This window comes from Pogona vitticeps, chromosome 2, assembly GCF_051106095.1.
Source record: "Pogona vitticeps strain Pit_001003342236 chromosome 2, PviZW2.1, whole genome shotgun sequence".
NCBI lineage: Eukaryota > Metazoa > Chordata > Lepidosauria > Squamata > Agamidae > Pogona > Pogona vitticeps.
Window position 1 is genome coordinate 94,001,672 of NC_135784.1, and position 23,291 is coordinate 94,024,962.

At 42.2% G+C, this 23,291-nt stretch overlaps 1 protein-coding gene across 1 annotated transcript in view; it reads left to right on the plus strand.

Annotated features, from left to right (window-relative positions):
- Positions 1 to 22,952, plus strand: part of CCDC69 (coiled-coil domain containing 69) — a 44,430-nt gene extending 21,478 nt beyond the window's left edge. Inside the window, exons 2-9 of the mRNA XM_020809955.3 lie at positions 1,657 to 1,726; positions 6,358 to 6,530; positions 12,359 to 12,446; positions 14,098 to 14,171; positions 14,994 to 15,095; positions 16,849 to 16,968; positions 17,587 to 17,684; positions 18,307 to 22,952. Of these exons, the coding sequence (XP_020665614.3) occupies positions 1,657 to 1,726; positions 6,358 to 6,530; positions 12,359 to 12,446; positions 14,098 to 14,171; positions 14,994 to 15,095; positions 16,849 to 16,968; positions 17,587 to 17,684; positions 18,307 to 18,472 (891 nt within the window). The 3' untranslated portion in view covers positions 18,473 to 22,952. The remainder of the gene's footprint in view (positions 1 to 1,656; positions 1,727 to 6,357; positions 6,531 to 12,358; positions 12,447 to 14,097; positions 14,172 to 14,993; positions 15,096 to 16,848; positions 16,969 to 17,586; positions 17,685 to 18,306) is intronic.
- The last annotated feature ends 339 nt before the right edge of the window (positions 22,953 to 23,291 follow it).

Consider the following 23,291-nt stretch of genomic DNA (forward strand, 5'->3'; position numbering starts at 1 on the left):
GCCTTCTCGAGAGAAGGGGCGGGACGGGAGAGCTCTTCTGTGCTTTATACGTTTCCCGCGCGTTCTCTGTGGATCAGGCGAACGGGGCTGTCGCAAGACATGTCGCCACCTGAAGCAAAGAACAAAGCAGCCATCCGATCTGATGTACAGAAATAAAAAGGGCTGGCTGTTTCACTTCACTTCAGCACTGAGAATGGGGCAGTCTCTTTTCCCTCAGAGAATCACTGACTAGTTTAGATCTGCATGTTATTGGGAGAAATATGAGGTAGGCATTTAATGAACGCCCGAATAAAGGAGCACAGGATGGTCTCTGCCGCCTGCACAGCTCTCTTCTGTCCCAGGGCATAACAGTCAAGAGCACAGCAGGAAGAGGCAAGGGTGCCTGTTACTGCTGCCTCCAGGGACTGTTAAGAACACAAAGAAGAGCCCTGCTTGATCAGACCAAGAGCCCGTATAGTCCAGCTCCCTGTATCTCACAGGGGCCCCACCATATGCTTCTGGGAGCACAGGAGACAACTAGGTACCTGTCTCCTGATACCCCTCCACTGCATCTGGCATTTGAAGGTACCTTCCCTTTTTAAGCCTGTAGATTATACATCCCCATCATGTTTGTAAGCTGCGATGGACTTTTCCTCCAGGAATCTGTCCAATCCCCTTTTAAAGGCATCTAGGCCAGATGCCATCACCAGATACTGTGGCAAGGAGTTTCACAGACTAAGAACACTCTGGGTAAATAAATCTTTTCTTTTGCCTGTTTTCACTCACCCAACACTCCGTTGGAGTGGATGTCCCCTGGTTCTGGGATTGCATGAGAGGGAAAAGAGCTTCCCACTAGCTACTTTATCCATCCCATTACCTGAGGAAGTTGCTTCCTCCTGCTTTGTTAATAGAGCTGGCACTCCTGGGGCACCCACTTCACTCACAAGTCACCAAGGCCTTTCACAGGAGAGACTGAACTTGCCTGATGATGGGGTGGCAGGGAGGAAACATGATTGGGATGGTGTAGGATCCTGGGGATTTTTTTTTACTTGTTTCAGGTATTTAGTTATTTATGTTATTTGCATGCCTTTATTTATTTATGTTATTTGTATATTAGCCTGTAAAAAAAAAACTAACTTATTTTAAACCTAACAAGTATGCTTTGGCATATCCTTTTGTTTGGACTGTAACCTGCTTGAAACATGCAAAGAAGAGTTCTAGAGTCCAAGCCAATAAACACATTGGGTATAATTATGCATCTTTTCATATTTTTGAGGGTCTAAAAATGGCAAAGATGCAGAACAGCACAACTAGGAGGTGATACCACTTTTAAAGGTGCTGTGTTTGCAAAACTAAAATGCAAACACAGCCTGTTGCTTCATGCCAATTACCAGTCACCAAATATAAGCAAGGTAGTTTGCAACTTGCAAACCTATGAAAGGTATTATAGGATCCTCAAATCTCTTTCACTCAGCTCAGTTTTTAGTAGTGAAGTCCCCTGCCTCATCTATTTTGGCTTTAAGGCCCCAGGGGAAAATTGTTGCAGTACTGGTCAGCATCAAAATTTCTCAAAGAAATGACAAAGATATTTGTCATTACTTTGGCCTCCGTTAGTTCATTCTAACATAATGTAAAAAAAAGAGTTAAGTTGTGATTCTATTTCTGTCTTTTCTGTAGAAAAAAGCCAGAACTCAGCATGAGAGGGGCCAAACTTCCTGCGAACTGATAGCACTGAAGAAAGAAAATGGTAAGCTTAAATGGATTTATACCATCCTGATTTGTCTCTGTTTTAATGTGATTACAATATGTTTTGTTGGAAAATTAAAATAAAATAGGACACAAATAGGCAGTCCTCCCTGTTCCTCAGCATGAATTCATGTGGATAAAAGGAAATCTTTTAAAAATTTGCACATTCCATGGCGTTCTTTCCCATAGATAAAAATGCATTCCAATGATGATGAAAAATACAATGGGACTGAAATATAAGTGCAACGGGGGGGGGGGCATCCTCTTCCACATCTGATGGCAAGAGGCTTGCTCTGCCCACCAGCATCTCCTGCCTGAAGCAACAACTTCAGTTGAGGCAATGGTAGAGCTGGCCTGGGGAGTTGTCTTTTACTTTGACCTGGTAGATTTGGCAATCTGAACTTCCCCATTTGTAGTTTGACATATCATTGACATCTCATACATAAAGTAAAGACAGAAGTGGCTGCTTATGAGTATACTTTGGTGGGTGGGTGAGTACTCTTTGTCAGGCTGTGGCACTTACTCACAAGAAGTTATTCTCCTGTGTAGGCATTTTGACTTTTTCAATATGGCAAATGTGCCCAGGAGAAAGACCCCAACCTGCTGTTATAAACACAGGCATAAATTCTCCTTGGTCAGAAGATCAGTTTCTGAGTAGATGTGCTTGTTTTTTGAATCACAGGGTAGATCAACAGAATGTTTTACCAGCAGATGGTTTTATAAATTCTCGTGAAATAACTGGTCTGAACTTGCCTTTCTTGTGTAAAGCACTCTACAAGCCTTATCACATCCCAACAACCATGCAAACTAGTTTCCTATACAAGTTTTAAAGATGGCATGGAGAGACTTATGGGGACGTGGTGGCGTTGTGGGCTAAACTGCAGAAGCCTGTGCTGCAGGGTCAGAAGACCAAGCAGTCGTAAGATCAAATCCACGCGATGGAGTGAGCGCCCGCCGCTTGTCCCAGCTCCTGCCAACCTAGCGGTTCGAAAGCATGCAAATGCGAGTAGATTAATAGGGACCACCTCGGTGGGAAGGTAACAGCGTTCCGTGTCGAAGTCGCACTGGCCATGTGACCATGGAAGATTGTCTTCGGACAAACGCTGGCTCTATGGCTTGGAAACGGGGATGAGCACCGCCCCCTAGAGTCAAACACGACTGGACAAAAAAAATGTCAAGGGGAACCTTAACCTTTACCTATGGAGAGACTTAGTGAGGGAAACATGCCAAACTATCCAACTTTTCAAGACTGAGTATGCATTTTTAGCCCAGGTTTTCAGGACATGAACCTAACATAATGCTCAAAGGCCAGTCTTGTTGATTTCCTAAATAGCATTCTTTACAAGTACAGTGTTGCCTCGCTTAACGAGCGCACCGTGTAACGAAGAATCCGTATAGCGATCCCTTTTTGGGGATCGCTATACGGAGTTGCCCCAATCGCCGCACTCGCTTTGCGCCGATTGGGGCGTCCGGCGGCCATTTTGGAGCCGCCGAACAGTTGTTCGGCGGCCCCAAAATGGCCGCCGGACCAGCGAAAACATCGATGGAGGGGTAAGTTTTGGCGCCTATTGGAACGCATTAAACTAAGTTTAATGCGTTCCAATAGGCTTTTCCTGCCCCGTACAGCGATGTTTTCGCATAGCGAAGGTTAATCCGGAACGGATTAACCTCGCTATGCGGGGCACCACTGTATCTTAATTCTTTTGTCTCCCTGAAAACAGTGCAGCACATTAGGATGTAATCTGTTTTCAGCTGTACAGATTCGTGCCAGAATTCTTGTGTTCCAGAAAATTACATGTTTTGGATGTGTTTATATATGTAGATATGCTTTGGTAGACAGAAGCAACTGTCTGCCAGTGGATAACATAAACATAACATGGTCATAGTTTTGCTGGCTGGACATTATGGTTCAACTTACAGAGCACTAGCTTAGGGGAAACTGCTGGAAATGGTAGGTGTGAAGTACTGAACAGTCCCCAAGAAGCAGAGGGTTAGTAAAAGCAATAGCATCTGTGTAACCAAGACCTGCTTGGAACATACATTCAATCAATTTTTTGAAAGTCCTTTTTAGAAGTCCTTATGAGAAATTTGTTCCATGTAATTTTATTTGTGCAGTGATATACACTCGCATATACAGTGTTTGAGATATCCATGGTGTTGGCTGAAGCTGGTAATTACTGGTAAGAGGCAGTAGAAATTACTGAGGTTCATTACATATTTGTTGACAAAGGGAAAACAGCTGTAACAGCTGTGCCAGCTCTCTTGGCCAAGAAATTTCCCTTCCATCATCAATACATCCATTTAACAAATAGAGACTCTGGCTTGGTAATGAGGCGAGAGCAGCAAGGTATTTAAAGGGAAAAGGTGGCTGCCTATAGAAATAATGTAAGCCTGTTGGCGTTTATCCAGACAATTGCCTTCGTAACCATTAAAGATGACTCTCATTTTGTACACAGTGGTGTGGTTGGGTAATTCTACTCTTCCAATAGTCTTGTACACCCCACCCCACCCCATCACCTTTTATATGGTGGTATATTATTTCACTTACTTCCAAACATGGTAAGCCAGTTCTGTTGCCTTTGGCAACCCTTGTGCTCATCCGGCTGAGTGAGGCTACCTGAGTGTCTGTGCCAAGGTCTTAGAAAAAGATCCTTACTGCAAAATGTTTGGAAAGAGGGACTGCTTCTGTCTTATTTGACCCAAATGGCAATATGCACCCAGTGACTGTATTTCTTTAGGAATTATGCTGGTCTGTGCCAGCATAATAGTGAGCTTTGTTCCTAAGGTATGTAACTGGTCAACATCACAGCACAGATGTTATGGATGACACCTTACCTATTATAAAACAACTCATGGTTTCAGGCATGCCATTCGTGAAAATATTTTTATCCAGCTGCTGAACTATAGGGAATAATTATAAACCATAATCATTATGTAGCAGAAGCATGTGGTATATTCAGTTTTTCAAGGGCTCTAAACAACTTACATGCATACGTCTTACTCATTATCTTGTTTCTGTTTTGACTAAAAGTTGCCCAATCAGGAACTTTCACCATATACTGAACACTGATAAATTGGACTGCTCAAAGCATTTATTTCCACTTGAACAATTTGAGTATTCAGATCTGTTTTTATGCATACAAAACCACTGCACAATTTAAAATTATGGATGTATATAAAATATAGGTAAAACAAATTAAAATGTTAATATAAGTAGACTATTTTTGATCAAAAGCGGGCTACTTCATCTCCACCATTTGGTAGAACCTCTTTTGTACACATGGTATGCAGATGAGTGTAATAATTGTGTGACAAACAATGGGGCTCTATTTGTAGACCTTTCTCTGATGCAGACCTTAGCTGGAGTCTTTTGAGATGTTAAAATAAGGGTTTGGCCCCTTAGATGTTTTGGACTCCAATGCTCGAAAGCCCCAATGAACAGGCATGGCAAAGACGTAGCCACACAAAATTAGAGAAGGGCCTAGAAATGTGAACCAACAGCAGAACTGATATTCATGAACAATCAAACCAAATGATTACATACATTATAAATATAAATATAAATGACTGATTGTTTATGTGTACTATACTTCCATTTCATGGTTTTAGACATTCATCTTTGGTCTTGAGAGAGATATATCTATCTCAAGACCAAAGATGAATGGCTAAAACCATGAAATGGAAGTACAGTACACATAAACAATCAGTCATTTATACACACACCACCAAGGCAAGATTTATTGAATGGCAAATAATATAGGCAATCCAAGCATCAAGGGATCAGTTGTTTATGAGCATATAAACCCAGATGAAATCCACAGATTGGTGGGTGATGTGACCTGTCCACATATCCACACATGATAATTCTGGATTTCTGATATTGTTTTGGAGATTTTTTTTCAGACTGAATATAAAGTTACACAAATAGCAGCAAAATAGCAACTCTGGAAAGCCAAAGATTTTGCATTCTTGCCATAAAAAACAACAACAATCCTCTCCTAAGTGAGGGTTAGGTAAGGTGAACCTGAACACAGGGCTTGTATTTCTCTCTCCCCCTCCCCCAATCAAATACCAATTAGTCCTATCCTACAAATGTTTCCTCAGAAGTAATCAACACTGCTTATTCAGTGTGCAAAGGATTCCAGCTTTTGCAATTATATAATTTTCAAATTTTTCACATATATAAAATATTGTTAGTTGTGACAAATCTGTAAGGTCTGCTTAGTATTTGTTATCCTGGTTCTGGTGTGAATAAGTGACTTGCTTATGTTGGGTAAAACATGTCTAAGTTGAGTATTAATGTCTTTGATTTCATTCCTTACGGTCCCAACTCTAGTTTTTCCCTAGAATTAGTCAAACTTCAGTGTATTAAAATAACTTGTATGGGCAGCATCTCACTATCTCTGGCAAACTGCCAGGAGGCCTCATTGAAATTCAGATATTTCATATTTATAAAGAGTGTCTTTCCGAAATGTAAACTGACATTGAAGCTAATAAATTGAATTTAAAGTCAGTATAGAAGGAAGGGCAAGACAATGTAGTAGTAGTGGAGGTGATGATGATGGTGGTGGTGGTGGTGATGATGATGATAGCTATATACATGCACATATTTTCTCCTCCTTTTCCATGAAGAAGCCAACAAAGACCATTTACAAGCGGAAGCCAGAAAATCTGACACGGGGCTGCTGGAGAAGCAGAGAAATGAGGCTGCAAAACTCCAGCATCAACACCAGAAGGAAAAAGAGTGTCTGAAGGAAGCTCACCTTGCTGAGATTGAGAAACTTAGCCAAGACATTAAAATCCAGGTTAGGAAGCAATCCTGTTCAGCATTCTCTTGGACAGTAATGTTTTTTTTCTCTTCATATTGCAAACTGTTCCTACTATCTCATTGCTCAGATTGAACTTTACATTGTCACTGCACTGATTCCAATTAAGGCAGTTCATGTTTACCTGAATGTAAAAATGAAAGTGGTCTTAGCAACGTGCCATCCGTGGGCCCAAATACAGGACTGGAGCTTCCTAGCAGCCCCACATGCACTGAAACACTGTTATTTTAAAATTTTTCTGTGGCTTAAAATGTCTCCTTGCACTCCTCCAGGCCATGGGGGGATTTGCCATGTTATGCTGTTTTACTGTATAGTTTTGACAGGTAGCGAGATACCTTACATCTCCTATTGGGAGAAAGGCAGCATATAAATCTCAATCTCTCTCTCTCTCTCTCTCTCTCTCTCTCTCTCTCTCTCTCTCTCTCTCACACACACACACACACACACACACACACACACACACACACACACACACACACAGAGAGAGAGAGAGAGAGAGAGAGAGAGAGAGAGAGAGAGAGAGGGAGGATGCCTACACTCTAGGCCTCCCACAGCCTGCGAAGAAAATTGGCCACTAGAGGGCAGAAGCGGTGCTTTCATAAATAAATAAATACATAAATGGCCGATTTTGTTAGAAAAACAGTTGAGAGGGGTTCATAGGAGTGAGTATAGCACCTTCCAGTCTAGGGATGGCTATGTGTAGCCTTGGAGCTCAGAAGACTGCCACTTATGATCTGTGTACTGATTTGGTAATGTTCACCCTGTCTCAGCTGGAAGATCTTAAACTGAAATTCCTTCATGCTTTCCAGAAGCCCTGATCAGTTTCAGCAGATTCTGTGTCACTGAATACACAGCCCACACAGTGCATGGCACACCGTGTCAGGTTTGTTAGTACATACTGAATCAATGCAAAACCATGATAGGTGAATGTTGCCAGAAAAAGGAATAGGGTGGTAAAGAAATGCCTCTATGCAGTTGCAGTATTCGTCTTTAGCAGTATATACAATCAGCTACCTTGCTGGAATTGAAATAGGTCAATAAATGTTGGTGCATTTAGAAAAAACAAAACTCACAGCTGTTTAATATCATGCTTTAAAACTTTTTCCATTTTAGAGAAATCCTTCTACTAACTGCCTTCTAAGTTTCAGGAAAGGAAATATTTAAATGGGTAATAGTCTCAAGTGAGGGCAAGAATATTGCATTTTTACAAGATTTATGATGAATCTGCTGCTTTGGATCTTCACCTTGGCCTAAAGAATGATGAATATATTCTGAATGGCTGAACATTCAACATACCTAAAAATACAATCCTTGCTGAAGTATCAATTTTGAAACAGAAATGTTTAACATCTCTTTGTTTAAATGATGATATTGTGCTGGGCAGGTAACTGAAAATGATTCACATGCATTTAAAAAGTCAGGTTGCCCTATTGTAAACAAAGAAGAAATAACTGGGAAAAGCTCATGCCACTGCATGTTTGTGGAAAAATATGCCTATTTACAGTAATGTGCATGTGCCAATCATACATGACAACACCATACATACCTTTTGCAGTTTAACTTTTGCCATGTTTAATACTTTGGTTCAAAATGCAAAGGATGAATTAATAGATATAGCCCAATCCATTTTTAAAAAACTTTGAAGTAAATATTGCATTGAATAGAACTTATCCCCAAATAAATCTACACATACTTGCACATTTAGCAGTCAATCTACAGACTGATCGGTAGATATCCAGAAATGTAATGTAAATGTAGTTGCTGCCCTAAGCGTATGTAGTTTCAAATGAGAATCAGATCATATATTAAAGCAAATGGTTGTCTTGCAATATTATCCTTTCAAGCATGCATATCTTTCAGTTCTACTGAGTTACAATGAATTCAGTGAGACAAGTTACGATCAGACTGCAGGGGTAATATGAGTGAGGGCTCAGGGAAGAATTTTTTGTCACAGGTCAATGAGCCTTGAAAAGCTGCTAGATACTTCCTGGAGAGCTCTCCGTCTGGTTACTTGTTTTAAGAGTGAATAGCAATAAACAAAGAGGAATCCATGTGTTGTTTTGAACAATTTGCTTTACTTGGATTGTATATGCAAGATCCAACTGTACAAATTCTACTCTAGCAGATTTCTGGCAGCAAGTCAGCAGGAATGTGGGGAACTCCTTAAAAGAACTCACAGCATGTTTAAAGAAACACAACACTGTTTTTAGTATCTATAGCTTAGCTTTCATTTCTTTAGAGAATATAGGATGAAATGTGTAAATTATAAAAGATGATTAAGTGCACACTTAGAACTTCCTCCTCAAACATCTTGCTAGGTGGAGGTTCCAGGGCTGGTCTTGTGTTATTTGCTTATTCCCAGTGACTGTGTCCCCTGTGTGACTGTAAAATTTCAAGTAAGTTCTTGGCTTTCTTCGGTGGAATAACTCTGAAACTACCTCACAGTGGAGCTGGGGGGGGGGGGGGATTCATGGATGTATAATTCCTGGAACCCATTCGTGGTTATTTATATCATGAAGGTTTAAAAGGTCATTTGGTGCATTTTGATTGGTCCACTGGGACTCCTACTATTTTATGGAAATTGTGCACACATTGCTTTGCTTCATTTTCTTTCTGCCTGCCTTGGTTCAAAAGGGCTGGAGCAAGTTGTCCTGGGTGATGTTGAGAGTGATAATTGGTGCGTGTGTGTGCCAGTATAACATAATGATCCCCCTTCATTGATACTCCCTCATCTTTCCTCTGAATTTTTTGTCCTATTTTTTTTTTCAAAATGCTTCTTCTAAATATAGCACTGGATCATATAAGTGCTGCCTTCATAATTGCCTTACCTACTTGTTCTGCAGTGTGTAGATTATGTGGTAGGTATCCCTTAATGATAATCTTGGCCCTCAAAAAGACTGGCTGCAAAAATCGTAGTTGCTAGGAAGGGTATGTTTTGCCCAGAAGTGGGTGTTGTGTACACTGGAGTCCTGTGTTCTCTCCACTCCCAGGAAATGTAGATTCCAGGCGGGTTCAGCCACAGGTGCTGGAAAAGAGTGTTTCCACTTCAAGCAGGGTGAGGGAGAAGGAGAAGACTAAGAGGCAGGATTTAGTCAGCAATGAAGGAATAGCGTCATCCCTAGTCCATTGGTCGCTCAAGTTTGGGTTACCAGCACCTGGGACGTGTACTAATGTACTTCTGCTCATGGCACAGAAAGCCAGGAAGAGGCAGCTGCCATCTGCTTTCTTTCCTCATTGTGGGCCACTTTCTAGATCCTGCAGCCTTCTTGGCCATCAGGCTGCTGGGGAGGCAGATAGCCTGACATGGAGAGTAGAGCCTTCTGCGCCCTCCTCAAGAGTGAGCACAAAAGGAAGCATTGGTTGAGTGAAGGCAAGGTGTGGAATTGGCCAGCTGGTGGGCAGGTAGGTGGGCTGCCTGCCTGCCTCACTTAGCCACCCTTTCTGCTGCAACCAAGAGGCAGGATGACCCACTTGGGCAGCCCCATTATACGTTCTTCCAGCCATTGCAGCAGGCCCACCCCAGCCAGCAGTGCAGAAGCCATACCTCCGCTTGCAAGTGGTGAGGCAATTCAAGAGGGGCAGCTTATATTAGAATTAGGAAACAATGGATTATGAAAAGGCCCCAAGCAGTTCTGTTCATAATCATACTCCAACCCATTGTTCTTACTGTTGCTGCAAAAACACTTTTCATGTCTACCTGCCTCCTTCTCTTTTCTTCTTTTTCTGCACATAGAAAGAGCGTACTTCCTGGGAGTAAGTATCCTTGCGCACAGAAGGACTTACTTCAGATCAAGCATGCATTGGACTGTGTTTCTAAGGAAAGGGAGATATTGGTGTTGGTTGTGTGACTCTCTCTCTCTCTCTCTCTCTCTCTCTCTCTGTTTGTGTGTGTGTGTGTGTGATCTTCTTTAGTCAGAGGGAATGGAAAATAGGAACAATCTTCATGGGGGGAAAAACAAATTACTCTTTTACTTCCCAAGAATGTTTAAGTGATTTAAACAGTTAGCTCTGTTTCACATTAGATGGACAAGATTTTGTGCCACATGCAAAATATTCCTTTGGATCCAAGGCAATGACACACCAGTAAAGAAAAAAAGACTTTAAAAATAATTGAAAGAATAGAAAAAGAGAGGAGTCTTAGTTAAATAAGTATACAACAAATAGCATAAAAAAGGATGAAAGACTAACTCTAATGCAAAACAAAGATACAATTTGAAACCCCTTGTGCCACTGGGAGCCCCTGGAAACAGGGCATTTGTTCTATTTATCCAAATCCCAGTGTCCCTTGTGGGAACTACACAATGTCTTCCAGAATGGCATGTGCTGAAACTCAACAAAGGCTCAGTATTGTAGTTCTTTTATACCTTTAAGACAGATAGCACCTACCTGCTTGGCTAGGATCACAACATGTCACCAATTGTTACATTTATAAGGAGTTCCCTCTCTAATTGGCAACCTGGTAATTTTTCTCTCTTCAAAGGACTTCTTTCATAAGCAAATTGATAACATGTTGATTTCCCAGACATAGGTGTCTGATTTTACTGACCTTGGCTAGCATAGCAGAAGAGTGCAGTGTTAATAGGATGGGAGACTGTTTTCCAAGTGCTAATTCTTGCCATGCACCTTCCTGGATTATCTATCATTTCATTGTGAATGCCAAATGCAAGTTCTGCAGTGGAAGCTGCCAGAGGTATAGAAAGCTCCAAATGAACCTTAATCAGCAGTGGAATATAATAGAGTGTTGTCATATGCTCATTTGGAGGTAAGATCCGAACAGAATAAATAAAGATGGATAGGATCAGGCTGCATATCCTTGACATATGTATTTGGGGGATTGGGGGATAGAGAAGAAGGGAAATATTTTCAATATTGAAAACAGATATTTTTTAATATATTTTTTAAAAATTATTTCATTTGTATCCTACTCAAATAGTAGCAAACATGGATTCCCCACCTCTGTTTTTATCCTTACAATAAGGATAAAGGCTAGTGAAGTAAGTAATCATCATAAGTGGCACAAAGTCACTAGCAGGATGGAAAAGTGGATTTAAGTTCCCAGTACATTTATGATACTCTGTCCAATCACTGTGTGGTTCTCTCATACATATGTGGTAATCAATTGTCTACAGTCAAAGAGGATTTTGCATGCCTACCAGTCCTGTCTGAGCAGAAGTGATACTGGGTCAAAACATATGAATGAACACATCACATGAAATCATGCTTCTTGCAGTTCTCCTTCAAGTCTCTTGTTGTTATACAGTGAAATTTTATTTTATTTTATTTTATTTATTTTATTTATATCCCGCCTATCTGGTTGTGTGAGGACCACTCTAGGCGGCTAACAACATAAAAAAATACAGTAATATACACAAAACCATTTTACATAACAAAGAGAAAAAATATATACTAAACAAAATGGGGAGCTATAGGAAAAGGGAAAGATCGTCAGGAGTCATCTGTTGGGAAGGCCTGCCTAAACATCCATGTTTTTAGTTGTTTCTTGAAAATACCCAGCGAGGGAGCCGCGCGAATCTCAGGGGATAAGTTGTTCCAGAGGCGAGGAGCCACCGCCGAGAAGGCCCGGTTTCTTGTTTTTTCCTTTTGGGCCTCCCTCGGCATCAGGCTCCTCAGCCTCACCTCCTGACTCGCTCGGGTGACACGGGTAGATCTGGGTGGGAGTAAGCGTTCCGCCAAGTATCCTTCTTAAATTAAAGCTGTAAGCCATTATGTGCAGTGGAGATGATAATGTGTATGTATTATTATCCATTAGCCAGCTAACATTCTACACTACTAATTTTCCCCTATAGGTAGAAAATGAGAAAGATTTACAATGTAAGCAGCAACTGTCTGAGCAGTATGATCTACTGAAAAGAGAACAGGAGATGAGACTCCAAGGTAAGAGTCAAAAGCTTGCCTACAATATGCAGGAATTTCCTCTAGTTTCTTCTAGCCGAGTAGTAATGTACGTGCAAATTCCGAAAGGGTGTTGGGTGTGTCACCCTTATTTTAGAGTGATGGGGTCTGTAAGATAGGAACAGCAGAAGTTCAAAGGCACATGTTGTTGTCAGGGGCAACAACCAAAACAACTAACAACAACTAATTGAAGGACTGTAGGGGAGAGGCAGTAGCTCAATGTTAGAGCACATGTTTTGCACTCAGAAGGTCGCAGGCTGAATCTAATACATCTCCGAGTAGGGTTAAGAAAGAATCCTGCCTCAAACTTTGGAAGCTGCTGCCAGTCAGTATTGTCAAAGACTGGACTCTCTCTCTCTCTCTCTCACTCTCTCTCTCTCTCTGTGTGTAAAACGACATAGTGGCATGTTACCTTAATTTACATGCAAAGCTGGGGCCACCCCGACATAATGAATCATCTATCTGTGTACATTAAAATAATAAACAGACACTCATAACTGAATTATATGGATCAACAGTCCTTTCTGTGTAATGTTCTTATGGTTACACAGGGCCATCCTCTTTGCTGTTTTGAGAGTTGGTTCTGCAGACTTAATAAGGCTTACAGGAGAACCTCAAGTAACTTGTCCCATTGGTTTCAAGGAATCTACTCCCTGTGGTGTAGACCTGCCACCCCATGGGTAGCCAGAGGGCCGGCACATCTCCTGCAGCCAGGGTCTTGCAGGATCTCTTGCTGTTGGCTCTGTCAGATCACTGTCCCTTCCCTCAACCAGCCACTGGCTCTTTAGATTGGCCCCTTCTTCAAAACCACCCTCCCTTCACTTCTCATAGGGATTTTTTTCCCTTCCTCTCCTCCTCTCTTCCCGCTTTGGATGGGTGGGGGAATCTTGTTCCTGCCCATGCTTTGTCCAAGGCAGCAGGAGCTGGCTTGCCCTCTCATTTGCCTTCCCCGCCTGCCTGATCAGCCTTCTGTGTCCCAGTCTTTGTCAGCGCACGCGCGCACGCACACACACACACACACACACACAAAAGATGTCAGCTGAAACCCAGAAGAGGAACCACCCTACAACTCATTCATTGGGCTGCTCCATGTCCTATTGCTGAGCTGGGAAGCAGGAGGAGGGGACGGAGTAGAAACATGGGGGAGGCATAGTAGGAAAGCCCCAGCAGGTGCCACCACCTCCTGATTTTACAAATTGTGTAAGAAAAAGGTGGGGGTCCTGGTCTCTAGATGACCTTTCTGTTTCCTCCCCATTGATTCCTCATCCCTTTCCCCAGGTAGCTGCAAAGTCATAATGAGAATGTGTGCACTCAGGAAGTGGGTGTGCACATGGAAAGTAAGTGGGTGAAGTCTTGTGGAAGGACCCCACACTTTTGATTTTATGACTACACTCCTTGCCTACTCTAAGTGTAACTTAATCTGGACGAACTCCAATTTTGCCAGTTACCTTTGTGGGCTTAATGCTTATGTTCTCACACTGTTGGTATGAAGCAGTACTCATTTTCTGGGGTTTTTCCCCTGAATATGTTCCTAACAGAGGCAGCGTGATCATTTGCTATACAGCCCTGACTACATGAGAGTAGAGTTCTTCCAATTTCTTTCCTTTGACTGTTTTTCATGTTCCTCCTTCAGAGCTCCAGAAAGCATGTGATCAAGAGAAACTGCTTCTGACCGAATCTTACGAGAAATCCAAGTCATCTTTACAGGTGCTGACTGTGCTCCAGGTTCATTGCATCAAATGCTAAGTATCCACAGAGATGATGTCACAGGTCATCCTAGCTCTGCCAGGCTTTTGTAGTATTGCGCTGCATGTGTAATACAATGCATTATATTGAAATACAATACATTGCAGATGAAATAGCAGCACATTGAATTGTATTTCATATTCAACCAGATTTAAAAATGGTCTCTATAGCAATTCATCCTTTGAAGTTGCTTGTATAGCTCAGGTCACTAGGTAATAGCAATTAGCATATTATTTACTTCTGCTAAATTCATATATAAACAATTTTTCATTTAAATCAGATGTGAGGAGCTGTTGATCTTCTACATGTTTGGAACTACAATTCCTATAATTGTTTAGCACTGGTCATGATGGGTAAGGCTGATGGGAATTGTGGGCCAAAGCTTCCAAATGGCCAAGAGTTTTCCATCTGTCATTTAGGTAGAAATCAGTTGAAAGTAGCTTCATGAATAGCTTTTAAAAATAAATAGTAGATAGAAAGGTCTGGATCAGGACCCTGGTGTGGAGCACGGGGTTGGCTGTAAGCTTGTGCCTTCTCCTGTTGTCCCAACTGGGATCAAGTCCTCTGCACTTGCTATGTACCAGTATCACCGACGGAAGCAGTTCTGTCATGGAAAAACCTCATTGGATTTCACCCAAAATGCTCATCTAGCTTTCAGAGTGGCATGTCTTTTTATTTGTAGCACTCTGTGTCTATGTCTTCGTCCTTGAGTATATAGAGTGTATGCCTCTTGTAGTGTCATGGGTATACATTAATTTATCCTGCTTCGTCTTTCTACTCTAGGAGACCATAGACAGTCTGAGTTCCCAGATGAAGTCCTTCCAAGAGAAAATGAAACGGGTGGAAGAGTCAATCCTGAGCAGAGATTATAAGAAGCACATCCAGGTGCCATAATCAAAATCAGACATAGTCTGATGTGTGGGTCTCTTTTCATCTGTTTATTGATACAAGAACAAAGCCATAAGGCCACCTCCTTCTCGCATTCCAAAGATGAGAAACCTTTTCCAGATTTTTCTCTCGCATGTTCAAACAGTGCCTGAAGAGAAGCGAATGGGATGCACTAATTTCACCCGCAAAGTCCCCCTCCTTGCTGCCCCCATCCTCAACCTTGGAGCATTGAGGACAAAAGTCTGAAGGACAAATATTCATGCTTTCCGTTGGCCATGCTTTGAATATTTCAGGAGATGTTTGGGAATCCCAATCTATGTTTGAACATGCAGAGGAAAACCTCTGGAGGGACAGAATTTGAACTGTTATTATTTTTAAAAAAGTAAATAGGTCCAGCTGCTTATCATTGTGTTTGAGAAGTGCTTTGTTGTTGTCATTTGTTAATATTTTTAAAAAAGTAACTGGATGCATTGCTCAATTTTTTTGTTACTTTAAAAAGGGGAACAATATGAGGATAGTAGGAAACTTGAAAAATTCCCATCAAAATGCTTCTAAAGGGCCTATAAATTCCCTCTTATGGATATCTTTACAAAGCGACTGAACAATGCCATGCAGTCTACCAAAGGAGTAGCTTTTTTCCTATTTGTTATGTCCTTTTAAAAGGTGATTTTGTTATGCCTTTTGTTAACTAAAAAGAGAGGAATTCTTTATTAGTAACTACTTTACTTAGAAACCATTCCTTCCAAGTTGTCCTGAAACAGGGCAGTACAAAAAAGAAAACAATGTCAGGTGTTTCCTGAGGTTAAAAATAGGGGAAACAGTAAAATGCTAATATGCCTTTCTTTAAGCCAGAGCTGCCATGCCAAGGCATTGGCATCCCAGACATTTGGCCTAGCAATGGGCTATGAAAGCAAGAGGGGCCATATCAGCAGAGGACTGATTCAAAAATACATAGTAAGCCAATACTTTATTAGGGCCAATCAAAAAGGCACAAAAAGTGTGGAAAAGCGCATACAACTGTGCAAAATTTTGAGAGACTGCTGTCTTAATTAGGCACATATAAAAAGTCAGCATGATGGGGGAAAAGGCAGAGAGGAAGATAGTGTCACAGGAGGTAATGCAGGAGGGTTGCTGCATTTCATCAGGTGATAATGGTGTTAGGTATAGCTTGGCATAGCCCAGACAGATTTCTTCAGAGCTCAAAAGCTGGAAACCTTTGGCACATCATCTTGGACAGTGTCAAGTCCCCACAGTGAACTTAGCGTCCCATCCATTTTATCTGGGTACACAGGCTTCTTGGTCAATGGAAAACCAAGAGTGCCACAAGGCAGATTTTATGCTGGAAATAGTTTCCAAAGATAAATAGTTTAGATAAACAAAGTCAAAGTAGCCAAGTTGTGCTGCTCTACCTGTTTTGCTTTATGTTGCTCAATCTCTGATGTAAACTTTTCCTTCATCAGTCCCATATTTCCAATGGCTAAATGAGATATCCCCAAAGTTACAAACAGAAGCCAAGATAGCTGTGTTGGCATAAAGTAAATTCCAAAACACATATTAAAGTGATAACTTTTGTTAGGCTAACCATTGTGCCCAGACAAAATGAATCCAGCTTGAGTTCACTGCATTATTCTTAATAGGCATAGCTAGGAGTTTACTGGACATAATGACTTACATTAGCAAATTAACCCTTATAATTGCAATTAACAATCCTATACAAGTATATGTTTAAATCACCCCACTTATTTTCTAGGATTATGGGAGCCCCAGCCAATTCTGGGAACAGGAACTAGAAAGTCTACATTTTGTCATCGAAATGAAGAATGAACGCATCCATCATTTGGACAAAAAGCTGCTGAACCTGGAAACAGTGGTAGGTTTGATGAGGTTGTTCCTAAAAAATAACAAGAATTTCTGAGGGAGACTTTTATGTCTTATATCTGAGCTGCCTCTCTATTCTCCAGTTGTGTCTCTTCAGTTTTTAATATACCATATTTTCCCATGTATAAGATGATACTTTTGTCTAAAATCCTTACACTAAAAATTGAGGGTCGTCTTATACACAGAAGTAAGCTGAGGAGAGAACAAAATGGCCCATACTTTGCCTCTGCAAATAGACTTCCTTCAGTCACGAGGCTTAGCTTCCTACAGTCAGGAGACTTAGCTTCCTCCAATCACGAGCCTTATGTAACTGATGTCAGCTGATGTTGTACAAACCAATTGGAACACACCTTGTTGGAGGTGGAGCCTGTAGACAGTGCTCAGATTCAACAGGGACTTGTAATGTCTGAGTGTTCTAGCCCAGAAGCTGAATACCCAAAGCTAAGTTTTCTTAATTTGGGGTTAGAAAAGTGGGGGAGGGGGATCTTATACATGGGGGCATCTTAGAGACAGAAAAATACAGCATGATTATGAGTTTCCAGGATTGCACTTATGCATCATATCTGTGTTAAGTCTTGCTATATTTAAACGCTTGTCGGGCTTGCCACAGATGGAGAGAAACTTGTTACTTGAAGAGAAAGTGAAACTCCTTCAACAGGAGAATGAAGACCTCCAAGTACGGATGCAAAACCACATAGCAGTGACAAGGTAAAACCTCTGGCCCACTTTGTCTTTGTGAAGGAGTTTGGGAGATGTGTGTTCAGAATATCTAGATAAAGCCTCAAGGTCAATAGTATGTAGTAGAGATGGGCACGAATCTCTGAACCAACAATTCATGCCAGTTTGTCCTCAGCTGAACAGGTGTTTAGCACTTCTCAGCCCTGTCTCCTCCAATGGGCATCCACTCAGAGGTAGAGCCTTGGATTCCCTGCCCTGCCTCCTCCAGGTGCTGCCTCTGAGTGGGCGCTTCCTGGGAAGTGCCAAACACCTGTTCAGCTGAAGGGTGAACCGGCATGAACCACTGGTTCAACAGTTTGTGCCCATCTCTAGTATGTAGATATATCATAAGACATTATTAGAGAGATGTCTCAGGGCTTCCTTGTACACAGAGGCCTCTGAGGGCTCAGAGGGAGCCATATGGATGTTGACAGTTCTCTAAGGAACTGCACCTGCTGTTCTTTGCAGCTAGCACTGTTCTCGGAAAAGCAAGCCCACTTGTTCTGAACCGCAGCCATTGAGGGTGGCCACCTTAGTCTGTGGGGCATCTTGTACTGCCACTGGCAGCCTTCCGTGTGTGCCTATGCCTGCCAATGTGCTTCTGTCTTAACAGGCAACTCTCTGAGGAGCTCCTCGGTGCTCGTGAGGCCCTGGAGAAGGAGTCACAGCTGAGAGAACAAGCTCACCGGGAGAAAGAAGAGCTGCTGTATCGAGTGCTCAATGGTGATCCTGCTCACCTCTTTCCTATCTCCACGGAAGCAGCACTCATTGCAACGTAGCACTTTGGAAGGCTGATAAGAGCAAAAAAAAAATAACAGGATAGCAGGGGGACTGTTCTGTCATTCCATTCTAGTCCTTCTCTTGTCAGCTAGATTTAAAGCTCAGTGCTGTGGGAGGTTTCTGAGGTACTGCGTGCTTTGATTCTCTTCTGTCGAAGGCCTCGTATGTCTGGCTCTTGAAACAGGCCCAGCAGTTGTGTCTCACAAATGGAGTTGCTGTCCCTGCTCCCCACACAAAGGTCAGCTTTGATGCTAGCCAGGAGACACTGTTAACCTGGCTTCCATTTCACTGTAGGCAAATAAGCATGGGCCAGGCTGGCTAGGGAAACAAGAAAAAATAACTGCCTCAGACATTAGACTTATATGAGGTAAGGTGGTGTCACCATTACTCTTGGTTCACTATTTCAGTTAGTATTAGCTGTAGGTGGGCGAAAACCACAAAACAAAAATGAGAGAGGAGATACAGAATAAATGTGCTGCCCAGTTCCCCACATGTTGTCATCTGGGATGGGGACAGGTGCCCCTCTGAATGTTGTGAGACTGGAGTCCCTGTCATCACACAACATTAGCAGTGGTGACTATATCTGGTGCATCTGGTAAGCCACAGGTTCCCTTTCCAGTGCCAGATGTCTGAGGAAAGAAACGTTTGCATTTCCATGCAGCTGTTTCCAGCTGAGCTGCAGGAGCTAGACCTAGTCCACATACTTAAGTGGAGAACTCAGTTGGAAATATGAACGTCTGTAATTAAGGTGTGTTTTAGATGTTCTCCATCCGCTTGGACAGGCTTTGTTTTTGGATGGCAGGTCCAAGATTCCTCCAGCCAGCATGGCCTGTTCTGGGGAGCTGCATCAGAGATGGGAGTTTCTAGGAATACAGTTTCCTAGCCAGAGATTCTGAGATCTTCTGGGAGTGGCAGTCCAAAGAAGTAGCATCACATCTCTGCCAACAACATTCTGTGGGTTGAAGTCTAAATAAGTAACTTCTTCAGGCTCTCCCCATGGTCAAATGGCAGCTCCTTGTCTATGAATGATTCTCTTGAGGTTGGGAGAACATTTTAAAAAATGGCAACATGTATAGGGTTTGATGACTGTAGTTAGTCAGTCTTCCCTTTCAAACCCATGATGGTGACCGACTGCTACCCATATGTTTGGATTGTTTAGATATCAGAAGGGCTGCATCCAATAAGCAACTTACACACAGTTGGGAGGGGGAAAAAGAGGAAAAGTCACAGTTCTACAGGTCTCAGTTCAGTTCTTTCCAATATAGATATTAATATTTCAATAGAAAATCATTTTGCCTGCTTTGACAGGATTATTGTTTTTGGTCAGTTCAGATTGTCAGTTATTTGAGAATAGCATGTTAGGAAGGGCATCAAAATGCAAGCATTTGGAAATGGGGTTGGAGGGCACTTCCATTTTTTCCCTCCTTTTAATGTGACTATTTTGTGATAATAACAAGAGAGGGTGCCCTCTACTGGCTGTGATGCAGGATCATTAGTTGCAGAGAAATGAATGACAAATGAATTATTGTTTGTCCAAACTGCAGAAAATACGGTAGAAAAGGGAAGGAAACTGAAGGGTCTAACATGCATAATCTGAGTTGGAACAAAGTCAGTGTAAAATGCATTATTCAAATGAAGGAGCATTTTGTGCTCCTTGTCCTGGTAGATGTAGTGGCCCATGCGAAACAGAGCATGCTGTGATTAAACCCTGTTCAGAGAACAACATGATGTTTAGAGAAAGCCAGTGGTTTTCAGTTTTCTCCCTGGGAAAATAAGCCAAGGTGTACCACTTTTGATAGCCTTAGCCCAATGCAGCCCACAAATTGCTACCCACCCCAGTTGTTTTTGGAGTACCAAGCTGGCAAGCTGCAAAGCTAGGAGACTGATCCTGCTCATAATTCAGCCTTGCCCAACTTTTCGGACCACAACCCAGTCACCCTCAGCAGCTGAGAGGACCTATAAATTTGTTGTCCCATAACTGATATCAGAAGTTAACGGGCCTAGGGCTGCTTAAGGGGTTTCTGAGAGGGTCAATGGAAAGGGACCATGTTCGTTGTATGCAGAAGGCTCCAGGCCATGTCATATCCAGTTAAATATAGCCAGTCCGGAAAAACACCTCTGCCCAGGACCTTGGAAAGCTGCTTTCAGGTATAATAGGCAATTCTGGAGTAGGAGTTGCAGAGTTGTGAACTTCGAAATTCCTCTATTTGTTGTGCAGCAGAAGTGAATGGATTTACAGAGCAGAATAGCTTCAAGTTCATCAGAGTAGTGCACCCCTTTTCTCATTAACTGGCACTTAAGGTCTCAATAACTCACACTGAGAAATTTATAGGAGAAAGAATAAAAACATTTTCTTTACTTATAGTTGTGAACAGATCCAACAGTAAACTGAGAAACATAACTGCCTTCAAGTGCAGATGTCAGCAGACTCTAGGGAAAAAGACACAGAGCAGAGAGGTGGGGCTTTCTTTGAATTCAGAGGAAGGGAAAGAATGATCGGTTAGTGCTGGACAGATTGACAGTCACCCCAGTCCAGAAAGGTCCCTCCCATCAGATAGCCAAAGAAATTGTTCGTCTTCTCCCCACAAGACAGATTTCCTTCCTAAGCATCCATGGCTGCAAGGTGATTTAAACATGGTCTTCCTTTCCTGACCATGATATTTGTTGCTAGGAGTAGATCCAGGCGTCAGAAAACAGTTCCTAAATGTAAATAACTCTTCTTATGCAGCCACATTTCCCACATGGGCCCTTTGGAAATAGAGTCTCAGTGACATTTCCATACCTGATCTTGTCCAGAATGTGGTACACAGCACCAGGTAGATGCCACAGGAAATGAGTATTTTGGGGGAGGGAGATGAAAAAGGAAACCTTGCAGGCTTTGGGGGCAGCCGCATTTTGCCAAGAACACAGAATGGTGGAGGATCTGCAAGTGCCTTCTTGAGTGCAGTGAATCCCAAACATTTCCCCCAAAAGCTGCTTGCTGAACAATAGAAGCCTCAGCAACTTCAGCCTGCCATGTGCATTGCCTTACATATTAAGTGCTCACTCCTCATGCATTAGCTCCACCAAAAACAAAGATCAACCAGCGAGGCTTGGTTTAGCGTTCAACCTCCATTCTGACAGAACAGCTCTGGACTACTTATGGTTGTGAATTTGTCACGAGCATAAGATCCTCTGTGATGCAATAAAGGTGACAACTTTTCTGAGATCCTCCAACTGAGAAGTCACACACTTTGACAAATGTGGCCATGTGGCTCTTGACATCCCTAACTTTCTGACTTGACTCTGTAGTGAAGAACAGCTACAAGCAGTTTCTGTAACAAAATCCAACAGGTGACACTGACTAGCCTATCAAAAGAGTCATCCTGTCTTCCCAAATAACCACTGCCCCTCAGCCCCTGCACACCCTCCTTTTAAAACACTGACATGGAACAGGAAATTGCACAGAAAAGTCTTTTTGTGCCATCATGTGAGCATGGGGGTAATTTTGGCATATTTTGAAATTCCCACAACACCCTGGCACTCCTATACCCCACACCCCCAAAATAAAGTAAAGTTGTCCCTAAAAGGCATAAGGAACCTATTTTTGGTTGTTATGGATTTTTTGAGCTCTTTGGCCATGTTCTGAAGGTTGTTCTTCGTAATGTTTCACCAGTCTTTGTGGCCGGCATCTTCAGAGGACTGGAGTAGGAACTCTGTCTGTGCTCTGGTTGCATAGCAAAAAAAGCCCACAACAACTATCTGATCCCAGCCATGAAAGCCTTCGAGAATACATTGGACCTTTTTTTTTTTTTTTGAAAAGCATTTTTCCAAGAAAAGTGGAGTGGAGAAAGTAGGCAAGATGCTCCAAGGTTTGGGGATGTGGGTAGTCCCCAGTACTCTGGAAATCACCCAGCCCTGGTCTACAGTTTTCAAAATCTCTGACTACTGGGCACAGCAGCCGGGACTTCTGGGGGTCAAAATGCTACATCTATAAAACAAGGTTGAGAACTAAAAGGTTAGACAGCAGGACTTGTTGTGTTCAGTGGGATGTCTGAATGCATGGCTAGAATCACACTGTGTGACTTCACTGTCCTCACACAGTCCTGTGTCCTGTGCAAGAACTTTTTTCAGATGGAAACATGAAGGTGAAAGATGTTGTGTGCATGTTATGTTGGAGTAAAGCCAAAGAGTTTAACTGTCCTTCACTGATAGATGATGCATCTTTTGGAAGACTTGCAACAACTGGTCCTATTGCAGACCATTTGGGGATGTGATGTTATATATGTATAGAGTGCTCTGGGTCACGGAGAAGTTAAGGAAATCTGGCTAGGGAACTGGCTAGTGTGGGATGGAAAGATGCCATGGAAATTGTTGCATAGAACCAGTGAAAAGGGGAGAAGATGAAGTGGAACATCACAAATAATTGGGGGGGGAGGAATGAAAATAAAATAAATGGGTGTCTTTGAAATAGTAAATGTAACTTCCTGAGGAAACCAATCTGGGTCTATTTGTTCTCTTTTTTCCCCCAATTTAAGAAAATCAGACATAATTTCTAGTGCTCTGCAAACCTAAAGAAACATTTGACCTTACAATGACTGTTTACACCCTTACGGTTGGGCTGCAGCGCCATCTGATACAGAGACCACTGGCTCCTTTCAAGCATCCCAAGGACAAAGTTCTGCAACCAGCTTAAATTTGACTAGAGGACCAGAAGTAATTTTTCTTAATATCTTCTCTCCCAGGTTTATGCTCACCTCCGCTTTAAACAATCATTTAAGCCTCAGATTGGCATGTTCCATTCTAATGCTATTGCTTTGTTTTGTGAAAATGTTAGTC